The 23,179-nt window shown below is 49.5% G+C and overlaps 1 protein-coding gene across 2 annotated transcripts in view; it reads left to right on the top strand.

Annotated features, from left to right (window-relative positions):
- The first annotated feature begins 270 nt into the window (after positions 1-270).
- KIRREL3 (kirre like nephrin family adhesion molecule 3) overlaps positions 271-23,179 on the top strand; it is a 609,605-nt gene continuing 586,696 nt past the window's right edge. Inside the window, exon 1 of one of the 2 annotated variants that reach the window (XM_069565440.1) lies at positions 271-630. In XM_069565440.1, the coding sequence (XP_069421541.1) occupies positions 576-630 (55 nt within the window). In that variant the 5' untranslated portion in view covers positions 271-575. The remainder of the gene's footprint in view (positions 631-23,179) is intronic. The other variant, XM_069565439.1, reaches the window with a different exon arrangement.

Below are 23,179 nucleotides of genomic sequence, written 5' to 3'. Positions count from 1 at the left end.
CAAAATGCCTTTTGGTCAGTGATGGTGACAAAAGCTGAATTTCCCCCCATGTAGGGGGAGAAAGAGAAGGAAAGAAAGAAAGGAGCCTCCCCGCTCCACCACCAGCACACCCTCCTTTTCGCATGGATCGCCTTTCTCCGAGTGTTTCCTCTTTAATTATGCCCCGTCTCCCCCCCTCTCCCCCCGCCCCAGCTTCAGTGAAAGGAGCCCTTCTGTCACTCGTCACTCGCTCCCTGGCTCGCTCGCGCGCTGGCTGTGGGAGGAGCCGCCGGAGGAAGCTGGGTGCCTCGGATGCCGAGCGCCAGAGGATGGAGCTGCTCCGAGAGGGGACGTCGCTGACGAGCCCGGCTTCCTGAGGCGGCTAGAAAACAGGCAACTTGCCTCGTCTGGGCTGCGGATCCCCCGAGGCACGGAGCCCCAGGCCACCCGGAGGGACCGACGGACAGACAGACAGATGGTCGGCGCGAACCCCGGAGGACCGCGGCGGAGGCTGAGCAGCACCGCGAGCCGCCCAGCAGGAGAAACTCACCGCGAACCCAAGTTGCCCCGCCGGCTTCCCCTTGGCGCGCGGAGGAATGAGACCTTTCCAGCTCGACCTGCTCTTCGTCTGCTTCTTCCTCTTCAGCCAAGGTAGGACCCGTGCGCCGCCCGGAGTTGCAGAGAAAGTCGGCTGGGTTGTCAGGGCTGCGGGCAGGAATTGTGGGCAGGCTTTGGGAACTCGAACTGATGGATGCGTCTCCCGGTGCCCGGCCGAGAGGCACTGGCATCGCCTCTTTGCCTTTGAAAATGCAACAAAATGGTACTGTTTATTTTCCTTCGGAAGGCAGGGCTGCGGGAGGGGAGGGTGACTTTCTCCCCTCACTTGTCAACATCCAGCTCAAACTCTCCAATGCAAATGAGTTCTTTATGCTCCCTGTATGTTAATTAGGCGGCATCTCTGTGGCCGTGCGGTGCGGTTCTGAACTTCTGGGCGCCTCCTCTCCTCCAGACGCAGGTTGGAGAAGGAGAGGGTCGGGAAGGAGAGCTCTGTTGAGGTGGCTATTTCAGCTCGAGGAAGGTCTGCCTTGCACGGATGTATTCGGAAGAGAAGGCGTGCGGAGGGGGCTGCGATGACCGAATGGAGCGTGGGGGTGATGTGCAGTTTTGGGGGGAAGCTTCTAAAGAGTTTCATTGCGTGTCATCCGCTTCTCTTAATAAGAGTGCATTCTGAGTCCTACACAGCGTTAGATTTCAGGGCAGAAAATGAAATCCACCCCCCTCCCCCTGGTACAGAGGCTTCCTCTCTGCAGCTTAGTAGTGGCAGAGAAGTCGGTGGACTTTCCCAAAAGAACTTGGCCCCCTTGGGCTCCCTGCCCCTGAGAGCCGCCCTGGGCCAGTAGCCGTGGAGGGAGGGGAGGACTGTTCCAGAAAAGGATGGCCAGAGTGCCCTCATAGCCAGTGGCATCCGGAGTCACCTGTGGAATTGAGTTTGAGGGACTAGTCGGCCGCTTCCTCTCCCCTCTCCTGGAATGCCGGCCGCTGTCTCTGCCATCTGAGGCAGCGTTTGTGCCAGCCAGCACAGCTCTGGGAGGAGCCGGACTCTCTCAGAAAAATCCACAACAGAGCACATCCATCTGTTGATTAAATGAAGGGTAAAAGTTTTCCAGAAAGCACAGCACCGCTATGGGTGGCTGGCTTTGCAAGCAAACAGCGTGTCTCCATGCCTCCCCCTGAAAGGGAGAAGCCAGATGAAAGCTGAAACCCATGCCTCCTTCCCCGGCTCCTCCACTGGTGCTTGTGGTCACTGCAGATTTCCCCCTTGTCAAACTTTGCTTCTGACCCTCCCGATTTAACCTGGGGGCCCTTCCCCTACCTGGGACACAAGCATGTGTCCCTGCTTGTATATAATCCTGATGTACACACTCACACACACACACACTCATGTATTCATGTGGTTGTGTTGCCTCTCGCCAGGGCTCCCTACAACAGCAGGAAGATAAATTGCCTTCCCCAGAGTTTTCAGGCTGAATGAATAAGGACTATCTCAGAACACTGGTATAGAAACAATTTGGGTTCTATTACCACTTGGGGAGATGACCCTCCTTCTTGAATGTGTTTGTGCTCACTTATGGATGCACACACACAGCAGCACACATGCTCACTCTCCTCCTTTGCCTCTTACCATTCACTCACTCAGGAAGTTGCATGTAGAATCCCCAAATAGAGGATCTAACTGGCCCTCCCACACCCAGGTTCCCCAGACCAGTGCACATTTTACTCTGATTGTGCTAGAAGGTTGAGCTGAGACTCTCCTCTAGGTTGACACAAGAAGCCTGCAGGTGTCTAAGTGCCTCTCTGACTGTTGGAATCATCGCAGCGTCCATCTTCTACTTTGCTTATTTCTTTCTGGGTATGGAGCTATTTTTTGAGCTGCCTCATATGAATCTTTAAATATATGGAGATTAAATGCTCTGTTTCTTCTACTCTTAGCCCCGAGGGCAGTGGGAAGGAACCACAGCATCATGCAGTTCAGAGTTTCTTGCTATTCTGAGCTTGGCCAGCTTTGCCCACCCTACCAGATGGGAGGTGCATAGTCCACAGGACTCCAGAACAGGGAGTTCTGGAGAACTCCTGATCTCCAGAACAGGCCTAAAGAAAGACAAGGAGACCTAAGTGGACCTGGCCAATGAGAATCCTCTACATCACTGAACGTTGTACGGTAGGGTCCTTGAGTTGACAGTGTCTGACTGCAGGAATGAAGGGTCAAGTGGGACAATGTTTAATGGACTTCACTGGGATAGAAGATCTTTTGACTGGATTGGGGGCATTGATGTGAATGTGGATGTTGTTTGTAGTGTTGTGAATTCCCCAGAGAGTTCTATTTGACCCTCTACCCATGTATGCTTAAGGTATATACTATGCCAACCCCTGCCTGGTACCATATATTTATCAAGTTATCAGATGGAGCATATCCACTTTCAGCAGGTCACTAGAGGACCAGCCTCCCCCCGTCCCCAGGCTCTGAATGATGCCCTCTCTCATCCCCCTGACTGTGGTTGCACCCCACCCGACACACACTGAGCCACGCCATCAGATGCCATTTCCTGCATGCCTTCCTCCCGGGATGCTTTCCAAGGAAATGTGCTGAGACTCAGGGATGGCCCTGCACTCGGCGAAAACAAATGCCCAGGGCTCTTTTAAGGGCCTTCTGTGGCCCTCTAGTGACACATCCGTCTGCTGCCCCACGCCTCTCACAAGGGGAACCTGCACGTCATTCTGGAGTCACTGGAAACAGAACTCTCATGTAACCCATACAGAGGGGATGCTCCAAACAGCACTCCAAAGACTTTGAAAGCAAAACAGTTAGGTCAACTCTTAGAGACATTTCAATCCTCCTTTCTCTTTTAGCTTGTCAAATATCTATTCAAAGTTACTTTTTCTCATCCCACCTCTTTAGAGAAGGAAATTTAGGTATTATTTATGTTAGTGATGTACTATACCCCTAATCTGATAAACTTTGGGCTTTTCAAATAGGTTAAGTATGTGTTGGTCACTCTTGAGGTGGCCGTAGAAAAGCCAAAAGGCATGCCTCTGTTCCCACCCAGCCGGTGTCCCCGGGCCCAGCTCCCCACAAGGCAGTGGAGAGGTGTCAGTGAGCGCCGTTTGTGGGTTTCTCCCTTACTGGGACTGCCTCTTCCTCTGCTGTCGGATGGCGTGCTCCATACAGAGAGGGATAATGTCACAGCACAATTTGCCTCCTGCAGAGAAGAAGCATGTTCTGCCCCTGGGTGAAAAGGAATTGATTCTCTTGTCATCCACACGCTTAGAACTCGCTCTGTCTTTCCTTTGTCATTTTGGTTTGCCCACCACGATTTCCTTCTCTGCCCTCCTTCATCTTCAAGACCTAGCCCATCCAGCCTGCACGTCCACATTGTAAATGTCTTCAGAGGGACGATGTCCCAGCAGGACTGGGGTCCCCCTGCTTCCTGTCAGAGCTCAGGTTCTGAGACTGTTCAGGGAACACGTGGTGGTACAGACTCAGAGCCTCCTACTTCGGCCGCTGCTAGGAAACACGCCCTCTTGCCTGCTCTGTGACGCTTTGCTCTAGCATCCCAGAGTGTCCTGTCCTGCCTGGTGACTTGGTGGGTCTGAAAGTTCTAATTCTCGGGAGTCCACTCTCTTGTTGGCTTTGCGTGTGTGCCATGCTGCTCTGGATGTTTTGGGGCAAAAGTGAAAACTTGCACTTGCCCATCAGAGGCATCTCTAAGTTGAGGATTAATCCGGGGTGCCATCTTCCTGTTGGGAAGAATCTCAACCACTTGCTGTCCTGACTTACTGGCAGAAAGGCTGCAAGAAGGGCTGTCAGATGGCCATCAGAGGGGTAGAGGTTCTTGGTGATGCGAATCTCCAGGGAAGCAGAAGAGCGACTCGCAGAGAGAGGGTAAAATAGGGTCTGAGAAGAGAGAGGGGGCCAGGCTGGGGCTGGCAGGATGCATGAGAACAGAGGAGCAAGCGCCAGAGGCTTCAACTGGCAGGAAACTCCCTTGGTGGGGAGGCTTAGAAAACAGCATGAGCGTGGCTGAGGCAGCCAGGAGTATGGAGGAGATGCTGGGGGTACAGGCTGAGAAGGCGTTAGACAAGGAAGCTGGGAGTGAGCAGCAACTTTGGAAGCATTTATCATTACCCAGAAACGTCATAGAACAAAGGATGGGGCAAGGGATAAGTGTGAGGCTTCCCCCACGGGCACCCCAAGTGGCCTGATGGCTTGTCTGGAGGGGTAGGTTCAAGGCACAGATGCCAAGGGTGTGGGACCACTTCTTCTTTCAGAGACATCCTGGGTGATGGGGACTTGGGCATATCTACTGGGTCTGGGGGTGGTCACGGTGTCTGCTGCCTAGTGGGGAGTTCTCAGCTGCCAGCCAGACCTATAGAGGAGGGAGGAGAAATGTCCCAGGGGGAGAGGGGCGTGGGCTGGGGTCAGGGCCTTCACACTGCACTTAGGATCCCACGGGGGCCTCCCTCTGGGGTTACAAAGACAGATCTTGCCTGGAATATGGCAGCAGTGAGCCAGGCTTGCCACCAAGGAGCCCTCTGCCTGGTGCGCCTGTGTTGGTAGGAGCCAGGGCCAGCAGGGGACCGGGTGGAACAGGGCAGTAAGCCCGAAGATGCAATTTTTCTTTTTTGTTCAGCCCAGTGGGGGTGACTTAGGCGGCATTATGTTTGCAGCCCTAAAAAAGCACATGAATAATCCCTAGTGAATTCAAGAGATTTCAATAGCAAAATAATAACAATACTAATGATTCCTTTGATTTGCAGAGTACTTTTCTTCCAAGGAGATAAAAAGATAAACTGTTTTGAAAACATGAACGAGGAAAGAAAATTGCCTGTGATGGAAGATTGGGGAGGAGGGTCAGGAGCATTCATTTTAGGGTCTCCGGGTAATTGGTGGGGGGAGGGGTTTACACGGACTTAAGCATCATTTCTTGGCTGTTTTGTTCTTATCCGTCTAAGATGCTGAGATGTCTTTTGGGTGAAAAATCAGTGCAGGCCTTTTAAATCAAGGTCAGTCTAGAAATACTGGGACCCTGAATTCCACTGCCGTGCCCCGACCCCCCACCAGGAATAGGCCTGTTCTAATTGGAGGGGATCAGCAAGACCAGAAACTTGCTGAAATGCATACTGGGACTCTGACCACTGTGCCAATCTTGACCATATTGGTGGTTCTCCAAGCACAATAATTGGGGCCTCAGTGATCCCTCAAAGTCAGTGGGCTCTCCAGCATCCATGGAGCTGCTGCCCTGGGGACATCTGCACCGACGAGCTTCATATCACATCACTACTGTCCACAAGGGAGTGAGGGGCTAAGCCTGCCAGCATCCTGTGCCAGGCCGTGATGACTTCGCCTGGTATTCCAAATGGAGTGGGATTTTGTTAGGGGAGCGATGCCACGTCTGCTGCACTGAGATGGTATACAGCTCTATATGTCATCATGTGTCATCTCCTTTCCCCCGGGGGAAGCCTGTTCGGTGAGCCCATCAAATCAGAATATAGAGGTCTTATGGATCAGTGGAATACTTCTGTCACATGTGGGCAAAGAACGCTAGGTCCCACTTTCTGCTCAGCTTGAGGAGTAAACAGAACCCACACAGTTGCCATAGACCGGGCATCTCCACCACCATATCTAACATTAGCTTTTTACTTCTAACCCACTGAAAGAGCTAAGGATCAAATATGATGCTTTTTTCCCCCTTTTCTTCCTCTGTCAATGGTAAAAGTGCATATTCTGGCTGTATACTTTTAGAAGTCAGTAAATGTCAATATTAGTTAAGTGTTTCCTTTATATCACTGCAATTTAGCATAAGCTGCTTGGAAACAAATGTGTTCCGTAAGCGTACAGTGTTTCCGTGAGTACACAGTCAATACCACTATGAGGATTAAATAAATGTCAGCTTTCCCTGGGCACACTGGTAACGAGTTAAAGCCATGGAAATAGTGGCCAGCGCAAGTGACTGCTGCTCCTTACAGAGTTCTTCTGTTGCAGCCTGGCTGGGACATGGAGTCTGGAGGATGGACATTCATCCATCTCTTGGCTGGATATTAAGGCAAGGAAGGAGCCAAATGTAGACACCTCCTGACATTCCACAGGGAGATTCTTCCTAGGGGTCCAGAAGCCTTACCATGCCCACTTCAAGCCTACTCCCATCCGGGAGCTCCCTGTCCACACACACACATACATGCACACAACACTTACTGCTAAAAAATAGTGATGTCCAGGACTTAACAACACATCAGCCATTTTCCTGAAATGGGAGATGAGCTTTCCCTCTAATCTTCCACCTGGTGTTACTGTCCTCATGGGCAAAGTGAAGGAGGTCCGCCTGAGGCTGTTTTTTTGATCACTGAAACAAACGCTGCCGTGGCACGCATTTGTCACTATTGAAAGGAGGTGTGCCCATCAGGCCGGATTACCTTGGTGGTCTGCTTACTTGGCCTGCGTTCACTGGACAGATGTTGCAAGTTCACATTCTTTCTAACGGATGTCTAGAAGGCAAGAATTTGAAATCTGGTGCTGACAGTTGCAGCGATGACTACCAAACATCATTTTCGCCTTTCCACACTCTTCCCCGGGGGCTCCATGCAGTCTGGGTCTCAGAGGACCTCGTTTCTTTCTCCTTCCTTTGTGATGAAGCACCTTTGTATAACACCAAAGCTCCATCCTGTCCACTCAGCCAGCCCTCGTTGGGGGCCTACTGTGTGATGGGCACTGTGCCAGGGGCTTTTGATGGGAAGATGACTAAGGGTGTGTTTCTGCCCCAGGGGAGCTCTCAGACTAGCCAGGGAGCAAACAGTTGGACTTGTCATTACGGTTCCACAGCTCAGAGCAGTCAGAGTGTTCTGAGAACAGCAGGGTTGGCTGAAGGTGTTAACAAAGGCTTCGCAGAGGAGGTGAACTGATCGTAAAAGATGTCTAGGGTTCTTTCGATGCTGCAAAGAAAGAGGGTCCCAGGTGGTACTCAGAAGGTAGGACAGGCATGTCAGGGTTCAGAAGCAGTGGTTTACTTGGGGGCCGGGATACCACGTGATGAGGAAGCTTGTGAATGGTCGTGAATACCGCGCTAAACGTTTTGAGGATGGCTTGTCAGCATTAAGTTTATTCTTTAGAAAAATCATTAGTGGTTGTAATCCTCTCTATACTATGGGTTCAATGGACAAAAAAAGAAGAGAAGGATCAACATGTTATCTTTTCTTGGTACTCCCTGTGTTTCACAAGGGGCTTAAAAATGTAGAATTGAATGGAAATACGCTCATTCATCTTCCTACATGGTAATGTGTAAAAGGATGGACAAGTAAGCGAGAGAATAAGTGGTAAGCTATGACTTTCACTGTTGATCTAGATTCTAGAGGGAAGGCAGAGAAGGGTAGTAGGTAGATGCATACTTAAGGACTGGATAAAGAACGTGGATGGGACCATGGAGAAGGCCGAAGCAGGGATGGTCAACTACACACTGGACTGTTAGTCTGATGGACTGTGCCGGGAATGAGAGTTTCCAGTGTCTGGGGCCCCTGGCAGACTAGGCTGAGGTGGAGGCAGCCTGAGGACGAATGCTAAATAAAAAAGGGAGACTAGGACAGGATGCGACAAGCAAGAGGCGCCTGGGGACAGTCTGCCAGGGATTTCTTTCCTGTTCTCAAGAGGCAGCTAAGCTTCCCTGGCATCACGGGCAGCAAGGTTACAAGCTAAATGATTGTACTCAGATGTTAGAAATGCTTCCTGATCTCTAGCAGAAAGTAACCTTTCATTCAAGAGTAAAGAACATCATCAGGTCCACCCACGTGTTCTACAGTCTGGTCTGTTCACTTCAGGAAATGGCAGGGTGGGGGGAGGTGGTGCTGGCAGGACAAGCTCAGGGGTGAAGCCAACCCTGCATCGTGGTGCAGGAAGGAGACCGTGGCACCTCCAAGAGTGTCCGCAGCTAACCCTAGTGTCTCCTGAAAGGCTCAGACTGGAATTCCGGCCATCAGAAATGGAGGAGTCAGCATGGACAGCAGGTCCTTCTGTATAGCACAGGGAACTATATTCAGTGTCCAGTGTCCCATAATGGAAAAGAATACTAAAAAAGAATGTGTAAGTGTGTACAACTGAATCACTTTGCTCTACATCAGAAATTAATGCAACATTGTAATTCAACCATACTTCAGTAAAAATAATAATAAAGTGAATCTCCTGCTGGCAAATAATAATGATGATAATGGAAGAGTTGGTTCCTATGAAGTAGGTTGAAGAATAGACTCAGTTCACTTCAGTCACTCAGTCGTGTCCGACTCTTTGTGACCCCATGAACTGCAGCACTCCAGGCCTCCCTGTCCATCACCAACTCCCGGAGCCCACCCAAACCCATGTCCATTGAGTCGGTGATGCCATCCAGCCATCTTATCCTCTGTCGTCCCCTTCTCCTCCTGCCCTCAATCTTTCCCAGCATCAGGGTCTTTTCAAATGAGTCAGCTCTTCCCATCAGGTGGCCAAAGTATTGGAGTTTCAGCTTCAACATCAGTCCTTCCAATGAACACCCAGGACTGATCTCCTTTAGGATGGACTGGTTGGATCTCCTTGCAGTCCAAGGGACTCTCAAGAGTCTTCTCCAACACCACAGTTCAAAAGCATCAATTCTTCGGCACTCAGCTTTCTTTATAGTCCAACTCTCACATCCATACATGACCACTGGAAAAACCATTGCCTTGACTAGATGGACCTTAGTCAGCAAAGTAATGTCTCTGCTTTTGAATATGCTGTCTAGGTTGGTCATAACTTTCCTTCCAAGGAGTAAGTGTCTTTTAATTTCATGGCTGCAATCACCATCTGCAGTGATTTTGGAGCCCAGAAAAATAAAGTCTGACACTGTTTCCCCATCTATTTGCCATGAAGTGATGGGACCAGATGCCAAGATCTTAGTTTTCTGAATGTTGAGCCTCAAGCCAACTTTTTCACTCTCTTATTTCACTTTCATCAAGAGGCTCTTTAGGTCTTCTTCACTTTCTGCCATAAGGGTGGTGTCATCTGCATATCTGAGGTTATTGGTACATCTCCTGGCAATCTTGATTCCAGCTTGTGCTTCCTCCAGCCCTAGATGACATCAAAATTCCAAGAGTTCCTAAATATTTTCTATTAACAGCAAGCTATTTAGACAATACATTCTTCTACCATCTAGGAGGTCTGTGGAGAAGGCAATGGCACCCCACTCCAATACTCTTGCCTGGAAAATCCCATGGGCGGAGAAGCCTGGTAGGCTGCAGTCCATGGGGTCACTAAGAGTCAGACACAACTGAGCAACTTCACTCTCACTTTTCACTTTCCTGCATTGGAGAAGGAAATGGCAACCCACTCCAGTGTTCTTTCCTGGAGAATCCCAGGGACGGGGGAGCCTGGTGGGCTGCCGTCTATGGGGTCGCACAGAGTTGGACATGGCTGAAGTGACTTAGCAGCAGCAGTAGCAGTAGGAGGTCTGTGATGTGTTACCGATCTCTTTGTCCAGCTCATTTTCTTGCAGGTACTAGACAGATTCCTTGGGTTGTGGTTGGTGGCAGCAGCAGTGGCCATAATTACGGTGGTCAGGATGACAATGATGATAATTTAGTGTGTGCATATGACCTTCCGCAAGCGGTGCTTCATTCGCCGCCGTGATAGCAGTGAGTCATCTACTGTCATAAACCTCGGAGCGGTTCGGCTGATGACTGCATTGGCTCCCCATCCAGCTGACTGTGTGGTCCAGAAGGCTTGGCGCATCTCAAGATGCTGGTGGATCCACATCAGCAAAACGGACGGATGCAGGAGAAGCTGCTAAGCTGGAGCCTGAGATGAGCCATGTTCTTAGAACCTGTGTGAGTCCTCATTGCCCAGGCACAGAGAAGGGCGTTGGGGGTTCCTTATGGAAATTGGGAAGCTAACCTTTGAACAGTGACCCCAAGTTGCAGCTCTCTCCCTTGTTTTTACTCCAGACTCTTCCTGAGTTGATCCCTTCCTTTGTCTGACCTTCAGTGTTACCTTGAGGATTCAAGGTTTCCAGTCCCCTCTTCCCAGGGAGAAATGATAGGTTGGCCTTTTGGGCTGAATAGCAACCAAGGAGATGCTACCTGGGAAACTCCTTTGTGACTGTTTTGACAAAAGCAAAAGCAAACACAAGGCAGGTGCTTTTCTTAGCTGGTTGATTAAAACCTCCATTTCTTTTATAGCCTGTGTGTCACATACTACTCAGCACTTAGGAGGTGAATGAATATTGAAATACTGAAGCATGGACTTCCCTTGCAGTCCAGCAGTTAAGACTCCATGCTTCCGCTGCAGGGGAGTGCAGGTTCAATCCCTGGTCAGGGAAGTTCTGCATGCCACGAGTGTGGCCAAAAAAATGGAATGTGAGAAAAGTGAAAGAAAGAAAAAGCAGTCCCTCTGACACCCTCACTTCACCACACACCAGAAGCTGAGACGCCCCCACAGAGGACAGAGGAAAGACCCCGAGAGTTTAAAGTATGGTCTTGCCCCATAGGAAGCTCTTCCTCTCCCAGCAAGGCCTTGAATGGCCATCGGGTCACCAGGAACACTGCCAAGAGAAATACCCTCTGGCAGCCACTGACCCCTCCCAAGAAACAGTCGGGCCTTCTGTTCTCTCCTGTATGCCAGTCCCCATCTCTGTCAGCCGCCTGCACGCGTCACAGGTGTCACAGCTCCGGTGTGACAGGCCACCTGTCACCTTTGGCGATGCTGGGAGCTATGACAGCTTCAGAGTGGCATGGGGCCGGGCTGGCTCATCATGCAGGCGTGCAGGGGACAGGAACTTGACTTGTCTCCTGGGGACCCGTCCCAGTGCCGCACAGGGAGCGACCGCCTTCCTTCCCTGCCCCAGTACCCTGGTCACAGAGAGAGAACAACTGCCAATTAATCTCCCCGTGGCTTTGTTCTCTATGTCCGAGGGCCCGCACTTTTCTATGCCTTGCTTAAGGATGCTGGCGTCTACCCCACGATCACAGGAAGTGTCATTTCTTTGGGGAGCTGGAATCTGAAGCCTTTGTCTTGCATAAGACACTGGGTCCGTGTGTCTGGTGCGGAGAGGGCCTGTGTTTGTCTTAGGACCACATTGGTCAAGAGCTGTTGGAACATTAAATAGAAAGTTTGGGGATCTTAAAAACCAGGTGAGCTATGCAGTTCCTACATCTGCCTGATGGTGGCAGCAGCAGCGCTTGCAAAGCCCAAGAGTGAGCTGAGAGCAGGCGGCCCAAGGCCATCCCTTAGTACCAGGAAGAGAGGCTCCCAGGCCAGGGTAATAGGGCCCCTCTCTGCCCCGGGCCACCGGGCTGGGGCAGCTGAGGGTGGGCAGAGGGCATGGGAGGGAGGAGCAGACTTTCCTGGGAGCAGAGGCTCCCCAAGGAGGCTCCCTTCCTTTCTCCTCTTTCTGATGGATAAGAGGGCAGAGTGCTAAGGGGGATGCATGCCTGCGTGAAATGGCAAGAGGTAGGTGGGCACAGTTAAAACTGCTCAAGAGGCTTGGAAGAGCTACAGAGAGAGGGAGTGAGAGAGCTCTCAGCTAGTGAGGTCTGTCCTGGGGGTGATGGGTGGGCTAGTCCTCCCAGGCAGGCGGCTGGCAGCCAGGAATCCTGCTTCTCCCCAGGGGAGCCCATGCTCCTCTCAAGTGTTTGCCCCTTTAATGATCCAAGAGCCAGTATTTCTGCTGCTGTTCCACTCTGCTGCCGAAAAAGCCAAACAAACATGCTCAAATTAGTCCTCATTATCCCTGATCTCCTGGGCAGGCTCAAGAGGAGTCACACTGTTTTTACCTCTGGACTGAAACAGTCACCATTAAAAAATTGCTGTGAGCCATGGCTGCTTGTTTGAAAGTGTGTCTTTCTGGGCAGGGTAACCAAATCCTGACGTGGGCACTGGTAGCTGATGCCCTGTGCTCTGTCTGAGGGAAGTGGAGGGGTCCTCTTGGCCCCAAGAACTCCTGGTCTCTTCCTTTATCTTCTAGGGGGAGGCAGCTGCCTTGTTTGCCTTTTGAGAATTACAAGCAGGATGGACCAAAGGCTCCGGGTCAAACCACATACATCATAAACTAAGATAGTGGGCTGTGGGATGACAAGTTATCTTTTGAGCATCCCTCACCAGTCTCCTCTGTGTAGCCTGAGGGGCTGGCGGAACTGGCCATTTATGTTGCCTGAAATTGTCAGACCTTGCGTGGCCGACCATTAGGTTTCAGTTGCCAGTGGGATTAGATGAGGTTTGCTCAAGCCTGAGCAGCCTCCCACACCTGAGTCACCACCACCGTCCCTCGCTGCTTTCTCAGGAGCCAGGAGAGCTGCCATCTGCCCAGTCCTCACTGCCTGTCTTCCTGAGGGTGGGAGAGGTTGCAGTGGGGTTGGGATGAGGTAGGATGCTCTGTCCATTCTACTAACAGCTCCGCTGGCACATGGCAGTGAGCATCTCATGTCAGAGAAGAAAACCATTGGCATAAGGTTTGCAAAACCTCATTTGAAACTGCAGATTGGATGCTAACACAGGTCAGAGAGGAAAAGCAGAGCTGTGTAATTTGAGAATATGCTAAAAAATAATAGAGGTAGCTCTCTTCCCCACACAAAAAGGTGTTGCAGCAAGGTGATATGTGCCTTTGGTCCTCTGCTTTGCTGTCCCCCAATTTGGCCACTTGATGCCCTTTCTCCTTTTACAAACATAGTCTTCCTTCTGGGCCCCTTCCATAGAGAGGGGGAATGGTGAGAACAGAAAAGAAGCAAAACTTCTCATAATCTCCTTGTGTTTCTCTAATATTGATGCCCTAAGCTGGAACCAGCCATGGGAAGGCGCTACTGAGGCCTGTGGCCAGGTCCTTTGCTGAGTTTGCCTGCATTCACCTACTTAATCCTCTCAGCCATGTGACAAAAAGCCCGGACTGTCATACCCATTTGCAGATGAGAACTACTGAGGCTTAGATTCCATAACTTGCCCATAGGTCATACCACCACGGACTGTAGCCCACCAGGCTCCTCTGTCAATGGAGTTCTCCAGGCAAGAATACTGGAGTGGGTTGCCATTTCCTTCTCCAGGGGATCTTCCCAACCCAGCGACCAAGCCCAGGTCTCTTGCATTGCAAACGGACATTTTACCATCTGAGCCACCGAGGAAGTCCAATAAGCACAGGACCATCACTTCAGACACTCGGATGAAGACCCAAATCCTTTGCTGCCCATCCCTTGAGGAGGAATTCTGGTCCCACGGGTCCTTTGTAAGCCACAGAAACCTCTGGCATCACCTCTGGTCTTTCTCCTTCCTAACTTGTAGCACTTGAGAAAAAGCACTGATAAAAATGAAAGAAGTCATCACCCCTTATGCAAAAGCACGAGTAAGAATTTGAGAAGCTTTCCTCCACGGCTGGCGCTGCTCTTTACCTCCACCCCTCGCCAGTTCAGCTTAACATTTTGAAAGCCAAGTGCTAATTTCGTCGTGAGAATCTACCACCTAACTTTCCCTCTGTGGATTGATTTTTTAAAAAAGTGAAACCCCGTTCTGCTTAGGGAGAAGTTAGCCTGGTATGAGCCATGCCCTGTGAGAACGGAGCTACTCCACAGGAAAAGAAACTCAGGACATCAAAACCCTCCTTTGTGTCAAGTCTAGTAGAATAAAAATGTCAGAAGACCACATACTTCTGAAATGATTAATACTGGTCATTAGGAAGAAATAGAAAGGACTCTTGGAAAGCAGAGGAGTCTGCATGCTGTTTAGCCTTCGACTCTCCTCGCTTTGGATCCAGCAGCAGGTACATCTTATCTTGTGTCAGAAGTTATTTCTGAAGATGGCTTATATCTACCTAGGCCATGCTTGAAATCATAATATTGATTTAAGATAGACACTTATGATAAACTAGCAAAACATGAAAGTTCTTCGAAGTTTTCAAAGCTCCTTTAGATCGAATCAGAGGAATATAGAGGCAGAATGCCAGGCTGGAAGATCCCCACGTGAAAGACGAAACCCTCCTTCTTATGCCGCCGACTAAGTCCTTTAGTGGAACACACGGATCACATCAGCAGTGTGCTGTCAGCCGTTGCCGGGGCTCCAAATCCACCTGGATGCCCGTTTCTCTGGACATGAGCTTTGCCTTGGGTTTTTCTCTTCATCAAATCAGGGCAGGGGTATTTACAGATAGAAATCCATACTTTATAACTGAAAGCAATTGAATGCTGAGCTGATCAGAATCAAGAAATATCATCCAGAGAAACAGATTCCTGTCCTTGCCTCTTCTGTGAATAATCATAGAAAATCTGCATTCTCCTCTCATTATTAGCAGATATTTATTTTCTAAAAACTCCATACCACTGAGTTCTTGTCAAGGAAAATAAAAATATATACACTGCTGTATTTTTAAGTGCAAAGAGATCAACTGCAAGAAGATCACACCAGTCGATCCTAAAGGAAATCAACGCTGAGTATTCATTGGAAGGACTGATGCTGAAACTCCAGTGCTTTGGCCACCTGATGGAAGGGGATGACAGAGGATGAGATGGTTGGATGGCATCACCGAATCAATGGATGTAAATCTGAGCAAACCCTGGGAAGTAGTGGAGGAGAGGGGATCCTGGTGTGCTGCAGTCCATGGGGTCACAAATAGACACAACTTAGCAACTGAACAACGAAATTTTCAAGTGCAATTGTCTTAGTCTTCTTACACTGTCAACATCTTAGTCTGAGTCTGATATTACATTGTCCACCAAATGTTTACACAGGCACGGCAGGGCTGCTTACATCTTCTTTAAGAGCTGTTGCAACCATATGGGCATCCCAGGTGGCGCTAGTGATGAAGAACTCTCCGGCCAAGGCAGGAGATGCAAGAGAGGCGAGTTTGATCCTGTTAGGTGAAGACGAACAGGACATCAAAAGAGTGTCTAACAGGCTTTTTAATGGCGAAGCACTCCTGGGCGGGTTCCTGGACCCAAACGAGGCAGGTCGAGGAAGTCCGCGCCCAGACCGTGTTGGGGGTGGTTTTTATAAGTTCGTTGCGAGGGATGGTCAGGCTAGATGGATGGGGGTTCGGATAAGTTGCCAGGCCAAGGCGTTGCGGGCTGACAGGTCCTTCTACGTGGCTGGGGTGGAGCGGCTTTAGCTGGTGAAGTGTGCTGTCTTTGGTCCCCGGGATCTGGGAGGCGCCTTCCGTTAGGGACTTCCCCCGCTGGTGGGAGGGAGAGGAGGGGAGGCCTATCATGGCCCCTGGGGTCCGGTCTTACAGATCCCTGGGTCCAGAAGATCTCTTGGAGGAAGGCATGACAACCCACTCCAGTATTCTTGCCTGGAGAATCCCACAGGGATCGCAACCGTATGAACTGGAAATGTATTTTCAAATCCCAAAATCAGTAGCCTTTATAGCAAACAGTTTTGCTGCTTTTGTTGAGTAGGTTTCAGTGTATGTAAATGTCTACCAGACACCAGTGTGGAGGTCACAACTTTCCCTCAGTAAATACTGAGATACTTTAACAGCTTCACAGATGCTTGTCCATAAAAGGAAAACAGATTTCTGGTGCTGCATTTTCTGGCACCGAACTTCCCTGGATCCACTCTACCCCTCACACCCAACCTTGCTTCATGTAAATCCTGATATATTAACTTATTCTGTACAAGGAGTCTTCTCCTTTTATACAGTTCATCGATGGGGTTGCAAGCAGTCGGACATGACTGGGCAACTGAACAACAGCAACAGCAAGGGGTCTTGAGAGCAGTTTTTAACAAGTGGAAGCAAGATGACTCGTGAAAGCTGCCTCTCAGAGTTTTTATTCAATATATCATGTTATCTTAGAATGACTTTGATGATGAGAATAGACCTGGGAGTTTCCATGGGTCCTGAACTAAGAAGGACTTCCCTGGTGGCTCAGATGGTAAAAAATTCACCTGCCAATGCAGGAGACCTGGTTCGATCTGTGGTTCGAGAAGATTCCCTGGAGAAGGAAGTGACAACCCACTCCAGTATTCTTGCCTGGAGAATCCCATGGACAGAGGAGCCTGACGGGCTACATTCCATGGGGTCACAAAAGAGTTGGGCACAACTTAGCGACTGAACAGAAACACCAAACTGAGCTAGGAAACCAGACAAGCGCTAAGGCTAAGAACATACAGTTTAGAACATAGCAGCTTTACCAGCCATCACTGAAACACGCTCTGAGAATCACCCCTTTCCGTGTGACTCTCAGCCCTGACCCCCTCCAGGAGGCCGGGAGAGCCGTGATCTGTGCTAACAGGAGAGACCGTCGCTCAGGACAGCCGGGTGTTTTTTTTCTACCTGCACTTCCGGATGTGTATTTTAAGCCAAGGCTATACACCAGAGTTGCTCATGACCATAAAAGATGGATCTTCTGTTTGGTCCAGATTCCTCATGTATATAATAATGTACCCTGAGAGTCCTTGTTATGTTGTTGTTGCTTTTAAAAAAAAAAAAAAAAAAACTCTTCAAGGTCGATACAACCACAGACATCGATATTTGCTTCATTGTGAACTGGGATCTACTAGTTGCTTACTGTCATTTTAGTTTTCAGTTCACAAAAAAGGATGTTCTCATCACTGGGCCTCTGGGCCTCTTTCTTCAACCTGGATCACCGATAGGAAACTGGATGCAAGAGCTGATGAATATGGCGATGGGAGGAGAGAGAGACGCGGGGCCAGTGCCTGATTCGAAGACACCCTCAGCCCCTCCAGGGGCTGCTGAGTGCGCACTGTGCATGTTCCCGGATGTCTGAGTGACAACGTGATAGGAGAGTGGGAGGGGGAGAAAGACACAGGCGTGTAACCCTCAGGTTCGAGAGGAGAGACCGATGGACAGACAGAAAGACTGAGCAGCTGAGACACATGTGGGAGACGGATAGTCTCGTCTCCCAGAGATCAGAAGACTGTAGGGTTCAAAGAACAGCTTTAACTCTCCCAACCCAGGTGGGACCATGAAGGCATGCACTTGAACAGAAGAAGGTTTTAAAATTTCATTATGAAGTTCTTGAGTAGCTTAGCCATAAAGATGGGCAAATGTCCCAGATTGGGGTCACAGAAGTCTCTGTCTTTAAATGGTTGTTGTTCCTTTGATGGCGTCCTAACACCTTCAGGATGAAAGATCTTCAGGACAAAAATCAGGCCTCTCTCTCCTCCCTGATCTCTCACGCACCCTTCACTCCAGCCCAGCTGAGCTGGAGGCATCTCTGAGTGCCCTCTGCTCCCTCACACGCCTTGGCTTCCTCACCTACTTTCCTTCCCCCTTGGAAATGTTACTGACCAGGGTGCTTGGCCTCCTTAATCAATAGAAATTGACCAGAGGCCAGGCAAGAAATTCAGACAAGACTTTATTGGGGCCCCTACCAATTTCTCTTGCTCTCTCACTTATCAGGGGAGCCGAGCTGGTTCCTTATACGGAGTGACGGTAAGGGTGTGTCCAGGGTTCAGGCTGATGGGTGGCTTAAGTGGTCTGCCCACCCCTTTGGAGGTGGTGTGTGTAGGAAGCATGTGCAGTGCCCTGTTTTTGTTTCCAGTTCTTCAGAAGTGGCTGTTGGGCTTTTTGGTTTTCTTGTATCTTGTTGTGGATAATTGGCCCCAACAGTGCATGCATGCAGTTATTTTTAGTCCTTTATAGTTTCTTTGTATTTTATTACTCGAGGATACATTTGTCCAGGTGCAAGCACTACAGCAAAGTGTCCCAGGTCCCAAGTCCCAGCGTGCCTCACTAGGACCTCCCCTCTCCCCCATGTTGGTCCGGCTAACTTCCACTCCAAGGGTCAGCTCAACTTGCCTGCTGGAGGGCTTCCCTGACCTCCCTTCTCACGAGGAAATAAAGCTGCCCTTCCTGCCTTCTTCCAAGCTCTCTAGTCACCTCGTATTGAAGTGGCTTTTTCCTGTCTGCCTTCTGTTCAGAACTGTGAGCTTCTGGAAGGCGAGGGCTGGCCCTGCGATCTCGGTTTGTGCAGACTCTGCTAGTCCACAGTCATCACGTGGCTCGTGCTCATCACATGGGGAGAGGATGGAGTGTGTCAATCTGGGTAGCTTCTGCCTTTCACTTGCCACCCTCTGTGTCGTGGCCCTCTTCTGTGAAAGGGACCCAGGCATCCTCTCCCACCTGCTTCCCAGAGGTGTTACTGAGGGAGGCATGTTTTCAATCACTGTGAAGGACGCTAAGCACAGAGGATGTATTCGCCACCCTCTGGTGCCGCATGTCCAGATGTGGTGAGCTGGTGCCCAAGGCCAGGACAGGTCTGCTCAGATCCTCGGTCTCTTTTCAGGGCAGGACACCCCGTGGCTTTCTCAGGGAGCAGGTGAGGCCAGGAGACCTTTCTCAACAGGACTCATCAAGAGAATGAAACTCAAATGCCCGGAATGACAGCCATTGTATTGATGTTAGTGTGTTCCCTCTGCAGCTAAAATGGTGCTGCGTGCATGTGTGCGTGAGAGGTTGCTTCAATCGTGTCCAACTCTTTAAACCCCACGGACTGTAGCCCTCCAGGCTCCTCTGTCCATGGGATTCTCCAGGCAAGAATGCTGGAGTGGGTAGCCATTCTGTTCTCCAGGTGATCTTCTCAACCCAGGGATTGAACCCGCATCTCTTTCGGCTCCTGCATTGGCAGTTAGATTCCCACCTGGGAAGCCCCTAAAGTGGTGGTGGTGCTGCTGCTGCTGCTAAGTAGCTTCAGTCGTGTCCAATTCTAGGCGACCCCATAGACAGCAGCCCACCAGGCTCCCCCGTCCCTGGGATTCTCCAGGCAAGAACACTGGAGTGGGTTGCCATTTCCTTTTCCAATGCATGAAAGTGAAAAGTGAAAGTGAAGTCGCTCAGTTGTGTCCGACTCTTTGTGATTCCATGGACTGCAGCCTACCAGGCTCCTCCGTCCATGGGATTTTCCAGGCAAGAGTACTGCAGTGAGGTGCCATTGCCTTCTCCGAAAGTGGTGCTAGGTATGTGTTATACCTGGGAGAAAAGAAGAAACAGTTACTTGCATTGTTTTCTGGATGCCCTGGCTCAGAAGAGGAACCCCAGTTGAGAAAGGCTGAATGAGGCTGTATTAGTTTCCTATGGCTGGTGTACAAATCACTACAAACTTTAGTGACTTAAAACAACACAGATGTGTTACAGCTCTGGAGGCCAGAAGTCTAAACCGAGTCTTGCTGGGCTCAGAGGTCAAGGTGTGGGCAACGCTGGCTGTTTCTGGATGCTCTCAGAGAGCTCTGTTTCCTGACTTTTCCAGCTTCCAGAGGCAGGCTGCCTGCATCCCTTGGCTTGTGGCTCCTCCTCGGCATCACTCGACCTCTTGCTTCTGTCATCACATCCACTACAACCGAATCTGCTCCTCCCACCGCTCTTATCAGGTTACATCAGTTTCCCTGATGGCTCAGTGGTTAAAGAACTCGCCTGCAATGCAGGAGACACAGGAGATGCAGGTTTGATCCCTGGGTCTGGAAGATCTCCTAGAGGAAGGCATGGCAATCCATTCCAGTATTCTTGCCTGGAGAATCCCATGGAGAGAGGAGCCTGGCCGGCCGCAGTCCATAGGCTTTCCAAGAATTGAACACGACTGAATGAGCACTTGCACACACACACATGGTTACATCGTGATCATGAAAGTTGCTCAGTCCTGTCCAACTCTTTGCAACACCATGGACTATACAATCCATGGACTTCTCCAGGCCAGAATATTGGAGTGAGTAGCCATTCCCTTATCCAGAAGATCTTCCAAACCCAGGGATCAAACCCAGGTCTCCCACATTGCAGGTGGATTCTTTACCAGCTGAGCCACCAGGGAAGCCCAGCTGGTTACATCAGGCCCACCCAGATAATTCAGGATAATCTCCCATCTCAGCATCTTTTAACTTAATCAGGTCTGCAAGGCCCCTTTTACCATGTAAGGTGACATATTCCAGGAGATGGACATCTTTCAGTTCAGTTCAGTTCAGTTGCTCAGTCATGTCTGACTCTTTGCGACCCCATGAACCGCAGCACGCCAGGCCTCCCTGTCCATAACCAACTCCTGGAGTTCATCCAAACCCATGACCATTGAGTCAATGATACCATCCAGCCATCTCATCCTCTGTCATCCCCTTCTCCTCCTGCCTTCAATCTTTCCCAGCATTAGGGTCTTTTCAAATGAGTCAATTCTTCACATCAGGTGGCCAAAGTATTGGAGTTTCAGCTTCAGCATCAGTCCTTCCAATGAATATTCAGGACTGATTTCCTTTAGGATGGACTGGTTGGATCTCCTTGCAGTCCAAGGGACTCTCAAGAGTCTTCTCCAACACCACAGTTCAAAAGCATTAATTCTTCAGTGCTCAGCTTTCTTCACAGTCCAACTCTCACAGCCATACATGACCACTGGAAAAACCATAGCCTTGACTAGGCAGACCTTTATTGACAAAGTAATATCTCTGCTTTTCAATATGCTGTCTAGGTTGGTCATAACTTTCCTTCCAAGGAGTAAGTGTCTTTTAATTTCATTGCCGCAATCACCATCTGCAGTGAGTTTAGAGCCCAGAAAGATAAAGTCAGCCACTATTTCCACTGTTTCCCCATCTATTTGTCATGAAGTAATGGGACCGGATGCCATGAACTTAGTTTTCTGAATGTTGAGCTTTAAGCTAACTTTTTCACTCTCCTCCTTCACTTTCATCAAGAGGCTCTTTAGGTCTTCTTCACTTTCTGCCATAAGGGTGGTGTCATCTGCATATCTGAGGTTATTGATATTTCTCCCAGCAATCTTGATTCCAGCTTGTTCTTCATCCAGACCAGTATTTCTCATGATGTACTCTGCATATAAGTTAAATAAGCAGGCTGATAATATACAGCCTTGACGTACTTCCTTTCTTATTTGGAACCAGTCTGTTGTTCCATGTCCTGTTCTAACTGTTGCTTCCTGACCTGCATACAGGTTTCTCAGGAGGCAGGTCAAGTGGTCTGGTATTCCCATCTCTTTCAGAATTTTCCACAGTTTATTGTGATCCACACAGTCAAAGGCTTTGGCATAGTCAATAAAGCAGAAATAGATGTTTTTCTGGAACTCTTTTGCTTTTTTGATGATCCAGCAGATTTTGGCAATTTGATCTCTGGTTCCTCTGCCTTTTCTAAAACCAGCTTAAACCTCTGGAAGTTCATGGTTCACATATTGCTAAAGTCTGGCTTGGAGAATTTTAAGCATTACCTTACTAGCATGTACATCTTTGGGGGTTCATCATTTTGCCAACAGTTGAGGCAGTCTGAGCATGGATTGGAAAAGAATTTCCAAACACAGAACATTTCAAAAGGGAGGGGGTTTATTAAGAACAAAGAACAAAGATGAAGTGGGCACTATGAATGCAGTGGGCCAACCTCCTGATAGACCAGGGAAAGCCGACAGTTTTCATGGTTAATAACCAGTTTGTATAGCCTTAAGACAAAGAAAATTTCTGCTGGAATGTTGGTGTTAGGTGATTGGTCAAGTCTATGGTTTTTCCTGTGGTCATGTATGGATGTGAGAGTTGGACTGTGAAGAAAGCTGAGCACTGAAGAATTAATGCTTTTGAACTGTGGTATTGGAGAAGACTCTTGTTGGAGTGGGCATCTTTGCTTAATTGGGAGTCAAGAACTGGTTAGTGATGATCAGGGGCCTTTTGACAAGGTTACAAAGGGGCTCAGTCAGTTTCAGAGGTGACCTTGATTCTGGGCTCCATTTCTGTGGCCTTGGTACAAAGCCTCACACCTGTGGCCTTGGGAGCAGGACTCAACACCAACCACAGGGACCAAAGTCAAAATGGAGCTGAGTGGTCCTCTTTTTCAGGAAAAGCATTCCTGTCCTAACTCTCTGTGGGAGAAATCTGTGCCTCGGTCTCACTCTCCATAAATTAGAACCGTCTTTCATCCTGTTTCTGTTTATAAAATGCTTTGGTATTATCAAGTAAAAGGTGCTTAGTATGGAATGGCTATTACACTATCCTACCATGACTTGGTATAAATTATGCTTACGTTAATCAATGGAGCTGCTCCGAGATGCAACGTTTCTTAGGTCCCGTGGGGAAGAGATTAGGGGGGCGTCTATTAAAGTCTGAAGTTAAACCTCACTAAATGATTCTTAATAGTGATTTACTTTGACTTCATTAGCATGGAGTGTGTGAATGCTCCTTGAGAATACTGTATAGCCCATACTCCTCCTGTCTTCGGAGTCATTGAAATGGAACGGGAGGTAAACAGCAACAATAGTGTAAGACAAAGGACTCACGGTACAGGGTTTTCCTTGGATGTGCTATAGACTTTTCTCTCTTGGGCCCCAGGTCTGGTTGAGTCTCTGGCTGGGCAGTGGGTACAGGGAGCGGGTATACAATGTGTGGCAGTGAACGTGAGGGGCTCGAAGATGCGTGTGTGTGTCCAAGCAAAGCAGAGTGTGTATTGTGATTGTATTTGACACCACTTCGGCTCATGTAGGTCAGGTGTCCCCAGCCTCCCAGCCATGGACCTGCTAGGAACTGGGCTACACAGCAGGAGGTGAGCAGTGGGTGAGTGAGTGAAGCTTCAGCTGTATTTACAGCCACTCCCCATCACTCCCCTTACCACCTGAGCACACCTCCTGTCAGGTCAGTGGTGGCATTAGATTCTCACGGGAGCGGAAACCCTACTGTGAACTACATGCAAGGGATCTAGGTTTCATGCTTCTTATGAGACTCATCCCCAAACCATCCCTCTGTGCCCTG

The sequence above is a fragment of the Ovis canadensis genome, chromosome 21 (assembly GCF_042477335.2).
Source record: "Ovis canadensis isolate MfBH-ARS-UI-01 breed Bighorn chromosome 21, ARS-UI_OviCan_v2, whole genome shotgun sequence".
In the NCBI taxonomy this organism is placed as follows: Eukaryota; Metazoa; Chordata; class Mammalia; order Artiodactyla; family Bovidae; genus Ovis; species Ovis canadensis.
Note: the sequence above shows the minus strand (reverse complement) of the source record. Positions and strands in the feature narration are given on the sequence as shown.